At 40.0% G+C, this 22,905-nt stretch overlaps 1 protein-coding gene across 1 annotated transcript in view; it reads left to right on the forward strand.

Moving 5' to 3' along the window:
* Positions 1-22,905, forward strand: part of Cht10 (Chitinase 10) — a 356,983-nt gene that overhangs the window by 205,113 nt on the left and 128,965 nt on the right. The window contains exons 16-21 of the mRNA XM_068226063.1: positions 2,157-2,379; positions 2,490-2,855; positions 8,625-8,821; positions 11,871-12,081; positions 14,928-15,067; positions 19,339-19,540. Of these exons, the coding sequence (XP_068082164.1) occupies positions 2,157-2,379; positions 2,490-2,855; positions 8,625-8,821; positions 11,871-12,081; positions 14,928-15,067; positions 19,339-19,540 (1,339 nt within the window). The remainder of the gene's footprint in view (positions 1-2,156; positions 2,380-2,489; positions 2,856-8,624; positions 8,822-11,870; positions 12,082-14,927; positions 15,068-19,338; positions 19,541-22,905) is intronic.

Here is a 22,905-nt window from a genome sequence, read left to right on the forward strand (position 1 = left end):
CAGGTAACGTTGCAGACCCAAGTTCGAACTTCAAGTCAGACAGTGACAGAATCCAGTGACATATCCTGCAAATCATCCGGCTCAAGCTATGTCAGAAACCCCTGTAAAGATAAACGTATAGGTGTCAAGAGGACAGACGTGTAATTCTGGTTGAATGAAGGTGGTAGATAGCGACACTCAATATCATGCATTCGTATGAACTTTCGTCGCAATACACCAGAGCGATAACTTCATTTATGAAGGTAACAAGCGTAAAATATATATTTGCAAATTCCATAGAACATAAAACATATGTATGAAAACAATCTCGTTTTGAACATGCTAGAAAATAATGGTAACATGAGAATGATGAAGACTTGCAACTGTGGGCATTGGATATTTCTCAAGGACTTGTCAACAAAAATAAGGATTTCTGAGGATGTCACTCTTCGAACAATCGTTTCTTTGCTATTTGCTTTACGTCGCACCGACCAGATAGGTGTTATGGTGACGATGGGACAGGGAAGGGCTAGGAGTGGGAAGGAAGCGGCCGTGGCCTTAATTAAGGTACAGCCCCAGCATTTGCCTGGCGTGAAAATGGGAAACCACGGAAAACCATTTTCAGGGTTGCCGACAGTGGGGTTCGAACCTACTATCTCCCGAATACTGGACACTGGCCGCACTTAAGCGACTGCAGCTATCGAGCTCGGTAAACAATCGTTTCAAGAAAATACATAATTCTAGGAGCAGAAAATTAACAAAATTCATTACAAGCTCTGATGTTCACGTCGAAGCAGAGGATTAGGCTGCACTTGCATTTCCCGAGATTGCCAGCGAGCGATTTATAAACTACACACCCTCCTCTGTTGAAAACACAGACCAAAGCGAAATTGAAAGCGAAATGTGATCTAAACAGACTCAGTATTGCATTGGGGAGAAATGTATACACACAAAATAGCTCATTCAGTTATTGCACTAACATATTCCTTCACTATAATGACCACAGTAAGTGTGGATGGCTCTTTGTTGCCTAAACTACTTTTCATGCATTTATTGTACTGCAGGAGTCGACAGGTACATTTGATACAATGGTGTATAAAAGGATGTTCCAAGCCGGTACCATTATTGCCACTGGTATAAAATCAGGAAAAAACGGGAGACAAAGAGTTGAAACAATGATTTAAAGAAGCCTTCTTCTCATTTTCTGAAGAAAACTGTCCTCTGATGTTTGATTCATGGTCCACGTACTTCGACACAAATTGTGTTGAAGTATTCTTCCTGGCCAGACCACAGAAGTGCTCCATATTCCTCCCTGTACTACGGGAAAAATTCATCCGCTTGATAAGATCTTTCGACAGTAAACAACTCCGGCCACCGCTTATTAGAAAGCGTCTCGCGAGGATATTCACGCCGAAGCCTTCCTCAGGAATATCATAGTAAAATTACAATCCTTCATCAATTTTCATTTCCTACTGTATCTCCACGATTCCGGGATATGATGAAGTACTCTTGGTTTGCAATCCGATACACAGCAGAATGATCCCATGAATTTGTAGGGCCAGTCAAATATTATTCCGAACCAAGAACAGTGTGACAAAGAAGTTCTTATTCGTTGTGCATAGAGCCAATAGTAATCAAGTTTTCATCACTCAGTTGACACCTGTCGCTTCTCTTTCTGTTTATACATACTTCATTGATACTATGGGACACGAGAGAAAGAGTAATTCTTGTATACCATACGCACTCCATACAGCTCGAGTTGCACCGCGTTACCGTCTGGCCACATAGGATTCCAGTTTCGATTTCGGAGACTCGCAGTAGAAACAGTCAACTAATGTTTTGCATGTGGTCTTGGTTATGTAACCAACTTTTCATGGTACGTTTCGGCATGAAGGGTGTAATACTTGTGAGCTTAATTTACGTACTTATATTCAGATATCTTGGAAACTTCATAGTTCTATATTATATTTCTTGTTAATTAATTTTAACATTATTAGAAATATCGGAATATAGAGTACTCAATCTGCTGTTTCTTATTTTCTTAAAAGAGGTCGGTTTTCAGTTAAGGCGGGTAAATGTTTTCTGAGCCTCAGTGTAATTTATTGCTTTGTTCAGAGAGCTGTACAAGAAAATGCGGTGTTATACCATGCCTTTAGTGTAACATTCACTGATTTCAGGCCAAATTTGTGAAAAACATGGGATACGGAGGCGCTATGGCATGGACTATGGATCTGGATGATTTCCGCAACAAATGCTGTCAAGAACCATTTCCATTATTGAGATCCCTCAATAGAATATTTGGCAGAATATCAGAGAGTGAACCTGTTAGTGCGGACTGCAGTTCTCCTCCTGAACCAGTGACGCCACAGGCACCTCTTGTTACCACTACTGAAGATACAGGTATGTTATATTCGTAGGAATTTGCAAAAGTTGTTCAGGCTAGGGAGAATGTATGTGAGTATGGTATAAAGAGGGTTTTATTATTTTATAACTCTAAAACATATTTTCAGGGGGTTGGACTACGAATCCTCCTCGTCCAACAACGACACCATCAACCACGGTGCCTACCACCACAACTACAACGACGACCACAACTACTACTACCACCACTACCACTACAACCGAGAGGCCTACCTATACACCACCGACTACATCTGAGAGACCAACATATAGACCACCTCCTACGAGTAGCACAACCACTACTCCCGTCCAAAGTCATTGTGAGCCTGGAAGCTACCGTCCCGACCCAGATAACTGCAATGCATACTATCGTTGCATTCTGGGAGAGTTCAGTAAGGAATACTGCGCTGGAGGTCTACATTTCAATGCTGACCGTCAGATTTGTGACTGGCCTAGTGAAGCAAAATGTGGGCAGCGTAAGTAGTTTTTATATTGAATTTTCTTCTACCCACAGATTTCAGGTACCATATTCTAGTTAATTACATATATCCCACGTAAAATTTAATTTAAGGTATATTGATGAAGGTGGTGGAGAATATTTTAAAAGGAAAAGTACAACTGGGCAACCGGGCAACCGCTCCTTTTACGCCAATTTTTATAGCGAGAAGAAAAAAAAATGGAAATGGCGTATGGCTTTTAGTGCCTGGAGTGTCCGAGGGCAAGTGCGGCTCACCAGACGCAGGTCTTTTGATTTGACTTCCGTAGGCGACCTGCGCGTCGTAATGAGGATGAAATGATGATGAAGACGACATAGTCACCCAGCCCCCGTGTCAGCGAAACTAACCAAGGATGGTTAAAATTCCCGACCCTGCCGGGAACCGAACCCGGTACACCTGTGACCAAAGGCCAGCACGCTAACCATTTAGCCATGGAGCCGGATAGTGAGATGAATAAAAATGCCGTTTCATGTTAGAGTTTGTCCGAGTAGTGTAAACTCTTTGCTGACTAGATACGAGCAAAGATTTAAAACGGACACTTTGAGGAATATCTTTGATCAGTTTTAGCTTTTACAACTCATTAGGCTAAAAATCTTCGACCCCTCTGGAAATCAAACCTGAGACGCCTTGAACAATCCTCAGGTGTACAGTGCTCACACCATTAGTAACTTATACATCGTAGGAGATACAGTAGTTTAAAAAAATCAGGAGTTGCGATTTGAGATTAAGTATAAAATACACGCTTGTTTGGGTAAATAGATAGTTTCTATCAAACATTTAGCAATACATTATAAGCAGAATTAAGTTGCTGTTGTTGTTGTTTACTTAGTTTACGGATGAGCAAGGGAAAGTCGTATGCAGGAGAAACATTAATAAAATTGCAGCATCCTGAATACGATTTTGACATTTGTTAGCGGTGGTGCCAAGCACAGACTCGCAGAATCATGAACAGATTCATGTCATCACACTTAAATAGACAAAATTTTGTCTTATTTCGTAAGTAATAGTCTGATGCAAGTTGTAGGGGGTATGAATCATAGATAACATGTTGTTTTGTCCACATTTGAGAACAATTTAGTGAACAAATGCATGTTTCATGTTGTTGTTGTTGTTGTTGTTGTTGTTGTTGTTGTTTGAGTCGTCAGTCCATAGACTGATTTGATGCAGCTTCCTATGCCAAAATATCCTGTGTCAAATTTTTAATTTCTACGTAACTTCTACATCCTACGTCTGCTCCAATCTGCTTGTCATATTCATACCTTGGTCTACCCCTACCCTTCTTACCGCCTACATTTCCCCCCAAAACCAACTGAACAAGTCCTGGGTGTCTTAAGATGTTTCCTATCATTATATCTCTTCTCATATTTTCTTCTCTCATGTTTCATATTAGCTAAAATATATTCATGCAATGTATTTGACAACTTCGACATCACTTTCTCAGTAGTTAATTGCACTGTAGACTTATGGTAACATCTCTTGATGATCTGATTCAGAGGCTATACAATACTCATACACTGAATGGTATGTAAAGGAACAGGCTTAAACTCACTTTCATTCCTCCAAAATAGTTTTAATTTAATTCTCAATGTCTAATGACAATTATTATGAACAAATGAATGATTTTATACCATATTCTGCAAGTTTTTGTGATGTTAGAGATGATATAGAACATGTTTTATCGCACCAGAAAGGTCACTTCATTAGCAGTATTGTAGAATATCTGTATTTTTGCGAATTGCACTTTCGTTCTGAAAATCCTAACATCTCTTCAACATGTACTACATGTACGTAACACGACCTAATAGGTTGAAAGTCGATTTCGATCCTAAAAATGTCCTATAAAATGCCCCCAAAACTTGGAAAAATGACCTAAATATTTTAAAAATTGACCTAAAATTTTTAAAATGAACTAAAACAAAAGTATTCAAGTTTAAAAATTGAAAACCTTACCTTAAAATAAATTACCAGCTATCCTCTCCATTGCAGTAAATGACCGTGTACATTCGAGGATTCTCAGCTGTGAAGGAACGGTCGGGGAGGACATTGTTGTACATTGAGAAGTTTCTTTCCACTTCCGCAGAGACTGTAGGAGCATACTTGAACAGCAACAGGTCAATAGGCGTCAATTTCTCTTGTATCTTCACAGTTAAAACTATCCCCCGAAAGTACTTTAACTGTCGTGCAAAACGTTTTGTATCCTGGTTTTGTGTCTAATACGTTTCTAAATTTCCTTAAGACCTCGCCAATATCACCAGCCATGTGGCTTCAACTTTCTTAACCAGTTACAACTTTTTCCACTGCAATGTTCCTTTCTTGAAGACTCTTGAAGACAGTAGACGATAAACAACAATAATTAACTTGATATAAGCTAATTTTCCCTCTATTTCATCATTGTTAAATACCTGTTGGGCTTCATCAATCACTCTAGCTTCTTCTGCGTCAAGAGTGTTTACAAAGGATTTCTTTCTTTCTTTCTTTCTTTCTTTCTTTCTTTATCTACTTACCCTCCAGGGTTGGTTTTTCCCACAGACTCAGCGAAGAATCACACCTCTACCGCCTCAAGGGCAGTGTGCTGGAGCGAGAGACATTAGGTGGGGGATACAACTGGGGTGGATGACCAGTGCCTCGCCCAGGCGGCCTCATCTGTTATGCTGAACAGAGGCCTTGGTGGGGGATGGGAAGATTGGAAGGGATAGACAATGAAGAGGTAAGGAAGCGGCCGTGGCCTTAAGTTAGGCACCATCCGGACATTTGCCTGGAAGAAAAGTGGGAAACCATGGAAAACCACTTCCAAGATGGCTGAGGTGGGAATCGAACCCACCTCTATTCAGTTGACCTCCCGAGGCTGAGTGGACCTCGTTCCAGACCTCGTACCACTTTTCAAATTTCGTGGCAGAGCTGGGAATCGAACCCGGACCCCCGGGGGTGGCAGCTAATCACACTAACCACTACACCACAGAGGCGGACACAAAGGATTTCACTCCTTGAAAATGTTCACAAAAATAAAAACAAGCGTCTAGCCAAGAGCCCCAACGCGTTATGGAGGTGGAACACCAGGAGAATGGTGATTTGACGATATCTTTTTAGTCTTTAAAATAGGTGAATCCACTTGCGGAAAATGTGATCTCACTTCTTCCTCCGCTCTATGTAAACCATGCGTCAAACAGGTTGCATGTATCATTCGTGGATAAAAGTCCTGGATTGATTTTGCCGCTTTAATCATATATGGGGCGGCGTGAGCACGTCCTCATGACGGATCCTATCAGGCCACAGCAACGACAATGGAACTGGCGAACAGAATTCATATAGCTGAATGATATACATTATGTAGAACTTCAAAAGTGAACAAAATGTTTTGTCTGGTTCATCGAGCTGGAGCGTCCCTACTATTACACTGACTACGTACCGGTGCTTTCATCAATGGAAACGTATATTCTCTTTCTTGTGATGAACTCTCTAATATTTGGCACAGTTTCATCATAGCACAAACGAAAATAATTATTCCTTAAAGTTGACTCGTCCGGTAAAGGACCTTCCATGTGATGTTCAAGAAATATTTGCAGCTTTGGGTTGTTCAACTTTCTTAATGGAATATTTGCAGACGCTAACACGTCTTACTACTGCTTGCCAAGGTCGGATGGTGTATCCACATTTTTCGCTATATTCTTAGAAAGTAGCATTTGCGGCTTTTCCGTTTGTTAGACTTTTCAAAATCCCACTGATGTTTCTCGCGAATCGTTTCTCGGCCGCTACCTTAATTTCACAAAGCTTACAGAATAACACATGCCGGCCCTGTGGTGTAGGGGTAGCGTGCCTGTCTCTTACCCGAAGGTCCCGGGTTCGATTCCCGGCCAGGTCAGGGATTTTTACCTGGACCTGAGGGCTGGTTCGAGGTCCACTCAACCTACGTGATTAGAATTGAGGAGCTATCTGACGCTGAGATAGCGGCCCCGGTCTAGAAAGCCAAGAATAACGGCCGAGAGGATTCGTCGTGCTGACCACAGATACCTCGTAATCTGCAGGCCTTCGGGCTGAGCAGTCTCTTGGTAGGCCAAGGCCCTTCAAGGGCTGTAGCGCCAAAGGGTTTGGGGGGGGGGGGTTAGAGAATAACACAGAACCATCGGTTGAAAACACTTCCTCGCCAATCTCACTATGTTTTTTAAACTAGTAGCATCACAAGCTTCACTTTCGTCATTACTGTAGGCAGTAAGGAATTCGTTGTTAACTAAAATAAGAAACAAACACGCACTACCGAACGTATTCACTGAACGGTAGCGAGAACAGGCAGTTATGATGCAAGCCAAGTCCCTTTACAGAGGGAAAGGGAAGTCCCCTATGATGTCATGCAATCCAGAGACCATGCGATGGGGAGAGATGATGCACTTTACGAGTCATTATAATTTGCCACGAATGTAAAAAAAAATGAAAATTTTTGTAAAATGTAAAGAAAATGACCTGAAAATGGCCTGAAATATAAAAAAAACTAAAACTTTAAAAATAGAGAAAATGAAAAAAAATACCTTAATACTTTGCATTTCTGCACTAAGACTCGTATACGGGATTGCATAGGACACACAGAAGAAAAGATGATATGTCATCAAAATCCGCGCCCGGCTTATAACTAATGTACGAAAATTGAAACGTGAATATCTCGAGATTTTAAACCCAACCTCGCGAAAGCTCGACAAACTCGGTGTACGTAACTCTACACAATTCCCTTGTCAGGCATGTTGGTGATAATCAGGGACCGAGCTCGATAGCTGCAGTCGCTTAAATGCAGCCAGTATCCAGTAATCGGGAGATAGTGGGTTCGAGCCCCACTGTTGGCAGCCCTGAAGATGGTTTTCCGTGGTTTTCCATTTTCACACCAGGCAAATCCCGGGGCTGTGCCTTAATTAAGGCCACGGCCGTTTCCTTCCACTTCCTAGACCTTTCCTATCCCATCGTCGCCAAAAGACCTATCTGTGTCAGTGCGACGTAAAACAAATAGCAAAAAAAGAAAAAAATAATCAGGGACAGGAAAGTAAGACAATCGAAATGAGCTTCATACATCTGACGATAGAGAGCACCTCGGTCGAAAGCGAGAAATAGCTGAAAAATCATTTTAGTCAACCCCATATATCGATGTGTAGCTCCAAGTAGCTACATATCACTTACACACATGTATGCAAGCAGAAATACCAGTTAATTAACATCCCTCACAGCTGCCATCTTCTTTATCAGCAGAGGATTAAGCAGGTACGTAATTAAATATAAACGTACGTTATTGCACTTCGTGTAATACTTTAGCAGAGCAGACCTTGAGTATGTAACAACGAATACAAGTAGGAGTTTTGAACCAGAATATATACTGTGCCCATTTAACAGCAGTAAAGTTTGTATGAAGTTTTATGTTGATATTCGTTGGTCAAATCGCAATCAACAAATATTCTAATTCTTCTTATACTGAAAATGTTTCTTTGTTAACTTTTATACATGCATTTGGATGCCACATAACTAAAACAATTCTCTTCCCAGAGTTCATCAATACGTCATTATTAGTCAGTTACGGAAGGATCGAAGGAATCAGAACCGAAAACTTCCAGTTATAGTTTTGTGGCTTCATGTAAATCTTTATGATCTTCTACTGTACATCCATTCGTAATCTGTATATTTTACCGTCAGTAGCAGTATTTAAAAGAAAACATGCACTTAATATTTTACTTGAATGTTTTCAGTCTGTTTAAAAATATATTTTCTGTGTTATAGAACAGTCAACTCAAATGGCAGAAATATCTACAAGTTCTATGAGACCACCTCCCACTACCACACAAGCATGGTGGACTACACGTCCACCCAGCAGCACGTCTACCACACAAGGGTGGTGGACTAGTAGTAAACCAACCACTCAAGACTGGTGGACAACAACAACAACAACTACTGGAGGATGGTGGACAACTACAGCCGTAAGTAGCCTATGTGTTATCTGAGTTTCAGCCCGAAGAGTTGAGGAAGTGAAGGCATTTTAATGGGCAAGAAAATTTACTACGGCACCTGAAATGTCAAACAAATAATCAATTGAGTCAGGAAATATATACATTTTGTTGAAATTAATAATTTTCTAAAATACCACCATTTGCATTACTTCCTTACATAGATGCGTGGTCTTTCAACTTGTGAGGTAACAACATATACTATATGAAAACCTACAACCTGTTTTCCATTCATTGACCGGATCAGGAATGAAATGAATGAATCATATATAGGCTATTAGTACAATGGGGTCGCCACTCCCAAAGAGATTTTTATTAATGACTGATAGATGCTATGAAATGAGAATGGAGATTGTTGCTGGAATGAAAGATGACAGGGAAAACCGGAGTACCCGGAGAAAAACCTGTCCCGCCTCCGCTTTGTCCAGCACAAATCTCACATGGAGTGACCGGGATTTGAACCACGGTATCCAACGGTGAGAGGCCGACGCGCTGCCGTCTGAGCCACGGCGGCTCACTACTATATACAGTACTATAGTACATCTTAATTATAGACTGTTATGAAATTCATACTTCAGCAAAGAATCTACCTAGGTATATGAATAAATTGCTGTTGTCATTTTCTAATCGTAGCCAGCACCGTGAAACCGTCGAAAATGGAGTTAAAATATACGGTTAGGTATGAGTCACAACTCGATAAAGGTATTCTTCACTCACAATCAGAATGTGCTTTATCGAATCTGGAAGTTTTATCGAGTCAAAGTGTTCACAGCTATCCCTACCGGCTAGGGACTGCATACTCTCACAAGTTGATTAGACTTGTAGTCGCCTAACGCAATGTCTGTTAACAATCGTTTTATTCACTTGTCCTTGCTTCCCTTAAAACGATCGAAAAGCCGTGACTGGGCTGTGGAAAATTTATTTCCTTCAGTTCCTATTACGATATCCCACATCTATGTATTTCGGCTCGACCTGCGCTATGGTAAATTGAATTTCATGTCTTCAGAAGTTATCCTATTAATAGTAAATTGGGCTTCCACTTGGTAGAAATAAATGTCATGTTTCTCTACCCAAAATGGTGGAATTTTGATGCTTACTTTTTATGCTTCGCATTTGTCATCTTGCGATTCCTTGCTATCCTCCTTCACAATTTAATTTTTCAATGGTTATGATGTTATCAACGAATAACAATATTTAAGCTTGATGGAAGGCGGATTCCATGCTTCTACATTGGTTGGATATTATTTACATGGTCCTAACTGTTTCTAATTGCAAGATATAAATGTACGTTCATGTCTATATAAATGGGATTATTTAAAAAAACATGTCCAGGTTATGCTGATTTACCACTGAATATTTTCATGTCAGTTAAGTTTTCTCTGCTTATACGCCTCTACCATGCCTTAATTATACTTTCGACTGTTTTACATGCGCATGTTGAATATATTGCCACTTTTCTTTGTATTAGTTCACCTGAGAACACATGCTAAGTTCTATCTGCCACATTTCTTTGAACCACCTGTGGGTGGGGGGCGCAGACGAAGAATACTCCCACGGTATCGCCTGACTGTCGCAAGAGGCGACTTAAAGGAGGTGACCAAGGGATGATTGAGTTAGAACCATGAAACTACTTGTGATTAGTAACAGCACGTGGGGAACACCGTGGGTCGCCCTTACTTGCGAGTAGTACCACTATGTTAGGTACACAATAGGTTTATGATTAGTAGCAACAGAGAAAGGTTCACTGTGGGTTTCCATTACCTGTGATTAGTACCACTATATGCGGAACATCACGGGCTTACGTTCTGTGATTTTTACCATTATGTGAGGAACACCACAGGTCTTGGCGTTGCCTGTGATTATTACCACTATATGAGCGACGCCGTTGGCCTGCGATGCCCGTGATTTGTGCCCAGTATGTGAGAAACACCACGGGATAGTACGAGTCCCTGTGATTAGTAAACCTATGTGAGGTGCACCATGGGTTAGCGTTGCCTACGAGTGGGGCCGTTATGTCAGAAACACCATAGGTCTGCGTTACCTGTGCAACCTACAATACCTGTGAGTAGTACCACAATGTTTGGAACACCGCGAATTTACATTACTTTTGATTAGTACCGCAACTTGAGAAATACCATGGTTCTACTTTACTAGCGATAAGTATCATAATGAGGGACCGTTGACCTGGATTTTGAACCCCTTTAGACAATAAGCATCATCGATTCAGGATTGTGCTTTGGAAACAGCCCCTTGGTCAGTAACATAGTTTCTGGGAAGGTGAGGCATTGCGGGTCGGATCCACTGATTGTTTTAAATTCATGTTCATCCACTCATTCTCCATCATCATGTTTTGAGTTCTGGTCAGTGGATGAATTTTGGACTTTTAAATTATCATTGCATTTCGTCTCATTTCGTACCATTAGGGCCGATGGCCTAGATGTTGGGCCCCTTTAAACAACAATCATCATCGTTTCTTTGAAAGAAAGTAACACGCAGCTTGATATTTTAATAGTTCGCATTTCCGATATCAAATACACATCTGTGAGGTTAATAATTATAAGTACACGTGTTAGTCTCATTCATATTAAACATATTTGATTCCCAATACTAATTACAAGTACTGACAGCAAAACTGAACTTCATCAAAAAAGAAGAAATATGTTGTCGCAAACTCTCATGGAATCTGTATATATGGATAAGCAGCCGTACTTTTCAGTGAATGTTCATTGTTCCCACCCTTGCCTCTACATATCGTCTTTTCTAACATTTCTGTGAGATTTAACACACTTCTGAAACTTCTGCCTTTAGACCACTGATTTCACTAATTTCAACTTTTCTAGATTAAAGTGTTCTGATTGAGCACTCCCATGCTTAATGCAAACTAGCGAGATATGTTTCAGTCTGTTTTGCTGAAAGGTGAACAACCCTGCTAGTCTATCATGATCGAAGAAAACGTGGCTGAATCGTTTCATTATAATAGGAATGTATAATTAAGGAGAATTTCTCTCTGTCATACTTACAGGAGCCAGGCACTGGCGGTTCCCCTCCGCCTCCTATGGATCAGTGCTTCAGTGGCCAGTACTATCCAGACCACACCGACTGCAAAAGTTTCTACATATGTGTAAATGGCGCCTTGATTCGCCAAACGTGTGCATCAGGACTCGTGTGGAACCAGGAAGCTACCATGTGCGACTGGAGCTTTAATGTAAAGTGTGTTGATGAGAAACATGCAGGTAAGATGTAAATAATATTGTGTTATGAGTATTCACCTGGAAATATGTGCTAAGCTCCACCCGTTGCATTTATTCCGAAACAAAAAAACATGCTTAGTGTCATGAGCGTATTAATAAAACAAGATTAAGGAGACTTCCAAAATGTCACTTGCACGGTATTGTTCCTTAGTTTTGGGTGAGTGTATTTTTCGGTGCAAATTTTTGTTATTCTGATAACTTACATCTCACTTAAGCCCGTAAGTTCTGTAGGAATTGAGGGAGCCTTAAACACATACCATTAGTCGAGTAGATACATAATAAAACTCAATGTAAATATTTTCCTATTTTTCGATTTTAATTTATAAAAAGAACAATTACAAAGAGATTTAATGTCCCAGATAGCTTCAAAAAACGTTATATACTATGAATTTAGAGTTTAGTAAATAATGAATAATTGAATTGAGACTGATTTCAGTTCGATAAAGTAATTCGGGATACGCATTAAACCTAATAAGTTTAAACTTTGAAGTAAATCAGGAGAAATACAATTTTCTCATCACTATTTTTAACTGAGGTAATGCTGGAAAATAAAACTATAAATTATACCTCACACTTTTTATCACTAACCTTCCTTGTGTTCAGTCTTCAGCCCTAAGGCTGGTTGGATCCTCAACAGCCCTGCCATCAGCTGTCATAGATGGCCTAGGCATCACTGAAGAGGCGTACTAGGGAAATGAGGAGTGAGGTAGTTTCCCGTTGCTTTCCTCACCGAGCCAGAAGTTGCTATTACATATCAGTCTGCCAAGCCCACTGAAATGCATGCATCAACCGACCCTATGAGCAACGTTTTCACACCATTCATTGCAGGGACTGGCTGCACAAGGAATGGCATTACTAGCATCGCCCATACCTCAGTCAAAAATTAATGTTGCGCAGTATTAAGTGAAGCCTTTGTTCAAATCTTATCAATATTTTTCTCTTTTTGGCTCATTTCTAAAGAAAGAAAGAAAGAAACAATAAAACCAGGCAGAGAAAAAAGAAGGAAAGAAAGAAATCCGTAAGTCTACAACAACATTAGCTGCTTATTCAAGTCTGCCTCCCTTCAGTCTTTAACCTAAGACAAGGACTGCGTGACCTCTTAAGGGAATATATGGAACAGAATATATGGGATATGTTGTGGGTATGACCCGCCTTATGTTGTGGGGATCAAAACTACTCGATCGAGCTGGACCAGTTGGTCCTCATGGAATATCCATAGGTCTAAGACTTATAATTTGCTCGTGTGTGTAAATAAAGAGCAATATGCATGTTTGCACACATGAAGAACAACAGTTGGAGTTCAATATACACAGTGTATCATAACTATACCGACAAAAAATCAGGGATGATCTTCGTACTATGTTAAGGACGACTGTGCAATCGGATTGGCGAAGAAATTTTTTCTTTTCCAGAAAATGAGGTTACTTTATTACTTCCGGGCGCGCGATTCAAATTAACGAATTCGCCGTATTTGCTATTTCATTCCATTCCTGACTCGATCGGATGACTGGAAATAGGCTTTGGATTTTTCAAAAGAATTGAAACGTATTTAAGCGTAAACTTCCTGAGACCAGTTCCTCGTCTTAAGGAAAAGGTATTTTCGGGGTCGCGGTCTCTCAAATATCGAAAACCGCTCATGTACGTAGCGTCAACTAGATTTCTTACGCCCTGTAATGCTTTCGACTGTTACAGTACGTTTTGACTGGATATCTCTCGTCTCTATTACCATCGCGAAATTTCTTGTGGTAGTTGAGATGTATGTGTGCTCCGTTCACTTATCCTCAATGTACCTGATGAGAGGAATAGTATTTTTAGATTTCAATTGTAAAATCGTTGGGGCCGACGACCTAGACAATATAACATTAGTCATGTTATCGTCATCATAAAAGGATTCCACAATGCATATGGTGGTCTTTTACTCGACATGAGTGATGATACTGCTGTGTAATTTAGTATGAATGGTTTCCATGTCCACTAAACGGATCTCAACATAATTTGTGAGAAATTACTTTTAGTACGTTCTGATTCTGCACCCTTCACTTCAGATCATTGATAATGATTGCATTGTTGGATATCTGGATTAGAAAAGAACCTTTTCACGGATTTTGGGGTAGATTCTACAGAACCAAATGGCCAGTATTCATTATATCATTTTGTTAGCTTGAATTATAATGTTTTATTGAATGTTTCCTTGGCCTACTCCCAAACCTATACAACGAAAATGGCCACACGTACTAATTTATGTACTTTGTGGACCGACCAAAGTAGATGCCGGGAAAAAACAACCACACGGTATAAAAGCTAACTATAAACTTTTTGTCAATGGCGGTGTCTTCTCCTGAGTAAATAACAACTATTTTCCCTAGTATTTCTGATATTCTGATGTAGACTACTCGCTTTATTCCCTTTTGAATAACACTTTCAGCTGGTATTTCTGCGATATTTTGAAGTTGGGGGTGAGTATCTATCTAGCAATAGATTCAGAGATTGTGAAGAATAAGCAGCTTCTTACGTAAGATACAACAGGACAAGAAGAGTAACGATTGTAGACATTTAACTCTTGAGAAAATAATTCATTGTCTCATTAATGAAAGATAAAAAAATCTTACTTCTTTTCTTTAGCCTTACGAACACCATATCCATCATCACTGAACTGAGTCAGGGATCTCACTGAACAGAAAGAGGACCGACGTGAATGACTATGTGTTGTATTGTATTCATGTGATGTGAAGTGCTTTGTAATAGGAATAACGATAAGAATGCACAAGGAATAGCAAGTTTCAACCATGATCTCCTGGATGTTACATAAAATTTAACATCTTTTACAGCTCTTCAAAAGGCTCAAGTGGATTCACCATGTACTGAAGGGCCTTTCACCCCCTATCCTGGTGATTGTACAAAATATCTGTACTGCCAATGGGGACAATACAAAGAGGGCACATGTGGTCCAGGATTGTACTGGAATAACGTAAGTAAATACAAGAACTCCTATTTCTGTTATATTGATAGAACTAAATGAAAAGTATTCTTATAGTGAAAGATAGTTGTAATAAAAGTTATGGTTTTCGAAGGTTAGTGGATAATAAATTACTGTCCGGCTCCTTGGCTGAAGAGTCAGTGTAGTGGTCTTAGTTTCAGGAGCCCAAGGTTCGATTTCTGGCCGAGCCGAGGATTTTAACCGAGTCTAGTTAATTCATATGGCTTGGGACATGGATATATTATTCATCATAATATATACATTTACATAAAACAGATCACACTTCCAGCTAGCACAGAAAAACGCAACAGTGAATACATCCCTCCACATAGGGTTGGCGTCAATACACTTGGCCCCAAGTTCGTATGTGCAGACACAGATCGAACCTACTAGGAAGAAGTGGATAATAGATTATTAATACTAGTATAATATTGATTGAAATGTGAATTCATTCACTAACAACAAGGTGAAAGATAGTATATTGGTACCACTAAAGTGCACCTATACACACCAAGGATCATAAGCAATCTTAAGTCAAAAAGTGTGTCAAATACTGATTTTGATAAAATAATATTCTTTGTAATCAACATATCAATTCGGATTTCTCTCATACTTGCTGCATATTTCAGCTATCGTGGCTTCTTATTTTAATATTGCATCCGCTTTCTTATATATCCTTCCACCGAGCAAGTGGCTGTGCGGTTTGTGTCACGTAGTTACCAGCTTGCATTCGGAGATAGAGGGTTCGAACCCCATTGTCAGCAGCCCTGACGACGGTTTTCCGTGTATTCATATTTTAACATCAGATAAATGCATGGGCTATATCTCAATTAAAGCCATGGTAGCTTCCTACCCACTCCTAGCGCTTTCCTATCCCATCGTCGCCACAAGGCCTATCTGCATCGGTGCGACGTAAAGCAGGATTGTAAAATATATACATATCTTTCCTGGAACTATATATAATCGTATTAATGACTACTGGCGATAATATAAATTCCTTAGAAAAAAGTAAATCTCAGTTAGTGTATGTACATTCATGTCCTTCAACTCATTCTTGTATTTTGAATATGAAAGTAGATCAGTGTCAAAATTGAACATTAATTCCAATTCAAAAAGCAAGGCATTCATTATAATATACCGAATTGCTTTACACTCACAGCAAAAAAGCAAAAGATGACTTTCATTTGGACATGTGTTCTAGGTAAAAATTAACTAAAGTCTTGTATGATAATGTAGAATAATTTGTCAGATACGAATGTTTAAAATAACTGGTAAAAATACTCCCCATCAACATATAAAGTAAAGATGGATGAGGCTTGTATTCCATTGTACCTTATGTTTAATAATTCGGAAACATTCTCTAAGACAATGGGAGGGCTGTTCCAATTATGAATACCTTTCAGGGTGTGATGCAAGTAGTAATTTATTTCTCGGAGACCCAGCACCCAATCCTGAAACAAGATTAGGTATATACAAGTTTATTCTTAATCAGAGACATATTTGTTGCATACCATTAAGCCAAATTATAAGCCTTGGCTCATTGACAAGAAGCCATGTCGAGTGACTATTATATGTTATTTATAATGGAACATGTATAATAAAGAATATCACACAGAACTTAGAAGTGAAAAAGTACATTTGATTATCTTTGAAAGTAGGGGCTTCTCTAAATATGTCCCATACAACATTTTGGTACCTTGATATACGTATTGGAATCACGCTATTACGACCACCATCTAATATCCAGAGTAACCACCACATGCAACATGGACAGCAATTGGACGGCCTGGGAGTGTCGCAATAACGTTGCCACAGGTAAATCTGACTGTTGTTGGAAGGTGCGTGCCAGAAAATTTATAGAGCGAACATGATGATCGAGGTGATTCTACAGACGCTTAATTGGTTTCAAGTCTGGAGAATTAATAGGTAAGGGAAATACTTGGATGAAAGGTGGTAGGTCTCTGAAATAATGGGTGGTTAAATAGAACCATTAGGAATAATGGATGAGGAAACAGTGAACCACCACGTTCCATTGATGTGGAAGCTACACGTCAACCGCGAAGGTGCACGAAGACTGACTAGCACGATACAGTAGAGCAGCTCGCCGTCACAATGAATCAGGAGGCTACCAGATGTGTGTCTAAGACGACCATTCAGCGAACCTAGCTGCATGCGTGGCCCCGATGCACACGGATGGTCATTGCACCTATTCTAATGAAGGGGCATTGTAGAAAAAGAATTCGATTTGCACGGCTGTATTGGAACTGGACGTCAGCTGACTGACCTTCTCCGATACGTCCGTTTTTCCGCTATAATAAAGGGATGGTCTTTGGTAAGCCAAGCGAGAAACAGAGGAGAACATGCACCCTGTAACCATCCTGGAAGAGCCTAAGCTCGTGGTTGCAGCATCATGGTCTGGGGAATGATTTCATGGCATTCTGTGGGCACCTTCGACTGATTTAGTTTTGAAGACATCCTTGCAGATCATATACACCCATGCATGGTGATTATTCTCCTTGGGACAGATAAAATCTTCCAGCAAGACATTGTGACATGGTCATGGACAGAACTGTCCGACAGTGATTGGCTAACATGACCAAGTCAAATATTTGTCAGACCACCTCGACCATTTAGGGATCCTATGCCACGCAACTCCAGCAGTTGTGGGTTGCACTCTAAGCAGTACACCTCTAAATAATGGCCATTCTAATACGACATCACTGGGTATACGACACCGTTCATAATCGCACTACGTGAAATGGTGGCCTTGCAGTGTAAACACAGTTGACTGAAACATTTGACCTGAGTTTTCAGCTGTTTGGCCATGCATGTTCCATTTCTTAAGATAATAACACATGATAGACTGATGTTAGGCTGATGTCAGGTTGATATGGTGATTTCAGTCATGGCATATGAATCTTATTAAACACCCCTGGGATCGATCGAAGGAAATAGTAAACATTGTGTTCGTATACCCAGTAAATCACATGAAATAACTCGCAAGCACCGTCAAATAATACAGTCATATTGTACTAATCATAGTATGATACGATGCTGATTGTCTGCAGGAAATGTCATTTAGTATTTTTTAAATAAATACAACGTACGTTGAATGGAATCAATCTGTTCTGCTTGCTTTTAGAAAAACAACATTTCTATCAAAGCGTGAATGCATCCAAACCTGAATTCTTCCGGTTTTGTTCATGGAGGCGACGGCATTTATTTTTGCTAGTTGTTTAACATCGCACTAACACATCGGAGGTTTTCGGCGATGCACAAATTGGAAAGGGCTTGGATAGGGAAGGTATCGACCGTGGCCTTAATTAAGGTATAGTCCAAATATTTGCCTGGTGTGAAGATGGGAAACCACGTAAAACTATCTTCAGGGCTGCCGACGGTGGAATTCAGACCCACCATCTCTTGAATGCTAGCTCACAGATACGCGAGCTTTTTTTAAATGAACAAAACAAATGAGCTTGCTCAACTAATGATGGATAAGAATCAATTGTCTTTCTTCTTCTTTTCCTGCCGCTTTTTCCCACACCTGTGGGGTCGCGGGTGCGAACTGCGTCGCACATGTGGATTTGGCCCTGTTTTTACGGCCGGATGCCCTTCCTGACGCCAACCCTCTATGGAGGGATGTAAGCACTATTGCGTGTTTCTGTGGTGGTTGGTAGTGTAGTGTGTTGTCTGAATATGATGAGGAGAGTGTTGGGACGGACATATACACCCAGTCCCCGAGCCAGAAGAATGAATCAGAAGCGATTAAAATCCCCGACCCGGCCGGGAATCGAACCCGGGACCCTCTGAACCGAAGGCCAGTACGCTGACCATTCAGCCAACGAGTCGGACCGGATAAGAATTAATTGTGAGTGAGTGAAAACTATTTTCCTTACAATTACATCGTGTTCTTTTGGTAGGCCTATGTATCAGAAACCTGAGAATATATATTTCAGTAAGTTAGATGTGTCTTATGATTTAATTATTTAATGTTATTTCAAAACATTTTCAATATTATTTGTTAACACAAGAACTGTAATTTGTTTGACTGATAAATAAGAACGAATATTGAGGATTCATAATCATAAGTAGGCCTATAGTCTTCCTCTGCTCTTTCATTAATTACCAGCCTAGATCAATGTTTCTACACTATGGTACCATATACCTTTGCTAACGAATGTAGATTAATTATAAATTAAGCTCGATTGATGATTGTTTAGTTTGCTATTATCAGTTTATTAATAACGCTTTTCTGATGGCAGGAAGCGAAAATATGTGATTGGCCTGCTAATGCTCACTGCGATTCTGCTGGTGGTGGTGGTGGTGGTGGCGGCGGCGGCGGTGGAGGAGGTGGTGGAGGCGGTGATACAACATCTACATCAACCGTTATTCCCACCACAAGTACATCTACTACTCCTAGTACAACTACACCTGTGGCACCACCAAGTGGGCCAGGACTGTCCGGTAAGTAGGCCTTCTACTTGATAATCCACCAGTTCTTTACTTCTACCATTCACGTGGTAGATGATTACGTGGCGTTAATATGTTCTCTCAGATTTTTTCTATGCTAAGTTCATTTAGTAAATACGTTTTGAGATTCTGTCAAACCTGATGTCTTTATCATACCACGTGCATTGCAAAGTCGATTATTACATTGCCAATGAATAACTGACCGTACATGAATTTGAACTCATCATGTGCATGAGGAGGCTAAACGAGTATGAACAAGTTCATTTTAAGACGGTGGGAGAGTAGTTGTCCATTATGAATTGGTATCTGTCTGATTTGGAACTGAAATTCACAGGAAGCTCACGGAAATGTATGAAAACAATGTGAATTCGGAGCAGTTAGTAGAGAAATGGCGCTGGATATGCAGTGAGCGTTTATTATATATTACTGTTCAACCTGAACTTGGTCATCCAATGATTACTAGAACAGATGACGAACACAGAAAGAGGATTAGATTATGAGAGCACAAGAACTAGCCAAACCAGTGGGTAGATTGGTTGAGAATGTGTGCAGGTACCAATAAAACTCTAGAATACAAAATAGTTTCTGCATGCATTGTTGGTCCTAATATGTCCATTATAAGTAGATCGGCAAATCGGTTGTAACGTTCAATGGCTGCTGCTATACAAAACAAACAGTTAATTCTCTCCTCGGAATATAATGACAAAATATGAGGACTTGGTACACTCAACTTTGAGCCAAACCTGGTACTTCCATAAAATTCAATTTCAAGATCACGCATGGTGTAAGAATATCCATGAAAATGTATTTCAGGAATGCCAGTAGTATTCATTTCTTTGACTTGATAGCAACGGATGAAATGGAAATGCTACTAATTGTTCCTAAACTTGACATAACCATCAGGTCAAAAACTGTCACAAGTAATTAGGTCTTGGCACAGTTGGTGTTGTTCTGTTTAGCATAGAAACATTTCAACGATGTGTCAAACAGATAACAGCTCCTTCCTATCCTCCACAGAGGAGGAGTATGACGGGTGTTAAGTTTTAATCAATCTGCATTGAAATCGTTCCTCACTTAACTAATAATAATAAGAAGAAGAAGAAGAAGAGCGCAACGTAAAGTTTGTAAAGCCTTGGAAGACTCCGTCCCCAAGAGCTAGTCTTACAAGTAAATTTAGGAGATGTGACATGAAGTCTACATATTATATTAATATTATAAAGAGATATTTTGTTAGGAATGTTGTAATTTTCGAGTCCTCTAAGTCTAAGACTTTGATAGAGATCAATGGTTCCTCAACAGAAGATAGCAAATGAAACTTAGAGAACTGTTTTTCTTTGTTTCTTTTTCTTAACAATCTGATTTAAGTCTTACCGACACAGGTAGGTCTTACGGCGACGATGAGATAGAAAAGGACTAGGAATGGGAAGGAAGCAGCCGTGGCCTTAATTAAGGTACAGCCGCAGCATTTGCCTGGTGTGAAAATGGGAAAACACGGAAAACCACCTTCACGGCTGCCGATTGTGGGGGTTCGAACCCACTACCTCCCGAATGCAAGCTCAAAGCTGCGTGGCCTAAACCGCACGGCCGACTCGCTCGGCAGAATCAATGAAACGGGATATCAAATATCTCACTTTGAGTAATTAACTGAGGACTCAAAGTACTTTGTTATTTTGGGAAAAGAATGACTCGTACTGTGAAAGCCGGTATCGTTAACGTCGTATATCTTTACCGTTTTGTCCTTGACAATACCCCTGGTGTTAACGAATCGGAAGTTTCCTGCATTGACTAGTTGGAAGGAGAGCTTCAACTCGCACCAAAGCTTAATTATGAATATCAACACCGCCCAGACAGATTAATGATATAACAAGAAGAATGGGACAGTATGGAAATACAGGACTTTTTTACGAGGGGCAGGTAAAGTTCCCGTACGCTTGTCTTAGATAACGTATGAGTTATGTGCAGTTTAATATCAAGTAGATTACTAGGCGTGATGATTAAAAGCCCACAAATCGCACATGGCACGTACTATGTTCCTCGAGTCAGCATTATGAGTTTTTAAATCAACACTGAGTGTTACTCATTATATATCCTTCCCCATCTTACAAATGAATTACCACATATATATATTCATGATAACGGAGTAACAATACTTCAGCTCCGTCTGTTTCTCCATCCGTGTCAGCAGGTACTGTAATACTACTGTTCGAGACATAACATTTTATTTTTTGAAATCGTTGTACATTTTAGTATTTTTATGCGTACCACAAAAATATGGCGAAGTAGACCAACTACAAACACTGTAATACGGGTGAAAGAGGGAAAGTGATGTTATTCACTAAGTCTTGACACATAACTTTTTGTGTGTACAAATGTTTTAAAACAATTATCTTGTGAAATATACAGAGTGAAACTTGAGTTCTCTCAGCGTGTGCCGTAAATAAATCTACCGTTCACGTGTACTATACTGGGCGTCGGAAGAACAAGAAGTCTGACTTACCAGATATTACAACGAATTGACTCATGGAGTACTACTGCAATGATTGCTTGGAGTAGTCTTTGAAGGAATCATATGAAAGAATTTTGGGGCCATAAATGGACGGAATGAGCCTCTGTGGCTCAGGCGGCAGCGCATCTACTTCTCACCACTGGATCCCGTGTTTCAAATACCGGTCACTCCGTGTGAGATTTTTTCTGGACAAAGCGGAGGCGGGACAGGTTTTTCTCCGGGTATTCTGGTTTTCCCTGTCATTTTTCATGCCAGCAACACTCTCCAATATAATTTAATTTCATCTGCCAGTGATTAATCATTGCCCAGAGGAGTGTGACAGGCTTCGGAAGCCGGCACAATTCCTATCCTCGCCGTTAGAAGGGGGTTTCATTCATTCCATTCCTGATCCGATCGAATGATTGGAAACAGGCTTTGGATTTTCATTTTGAAGTGTACAGAATATTTTTGTTCTTTCGTTATTTTCACATAGTCAGTTGGAAGATAAATGTCTTAGATTTTCATATTCCCCTCAATAGTAGCACGCACACTATCGCACTCCATTTGTCAGTGGCATTTAACAAAATATCTGTGAACTATTTCTACTTCATTGCGAACTGAGAAGCGGAGTAAAACATTTTCCATAACAGAATGTTCATTTTGATACACACAGCCATTACTGAATAATACGATTGAACGTCTGGGCTCCAGACAGTGTTCTTCTAAGTATTTCATAACATTTGGATGAAAACAGATGCTAATAGGTCAATATTTTTGAACATCAGCTAGTTTCCGGTATATAACAAAAATCGTGTGTCACTAAAATTTTACAAATTTGCCCCGTAATTATTTGCTTCAACTCTTACCATGTGAT

Source organism: Anabrus simplex, chromosome 2 (assembly GCF_040414725.1).
Source record: "Anabrus simplex isolate iqAnaSimp1 chromosome 2, ASM4041472v1, whole genome shotgun sequence".
Taxonomy (NCBI): Eukaryota; Metazoa; Arthropoda; class Insecta; order Orthoptera; family Tettigoniidae; genus Anabrus; species Anabrus simplex.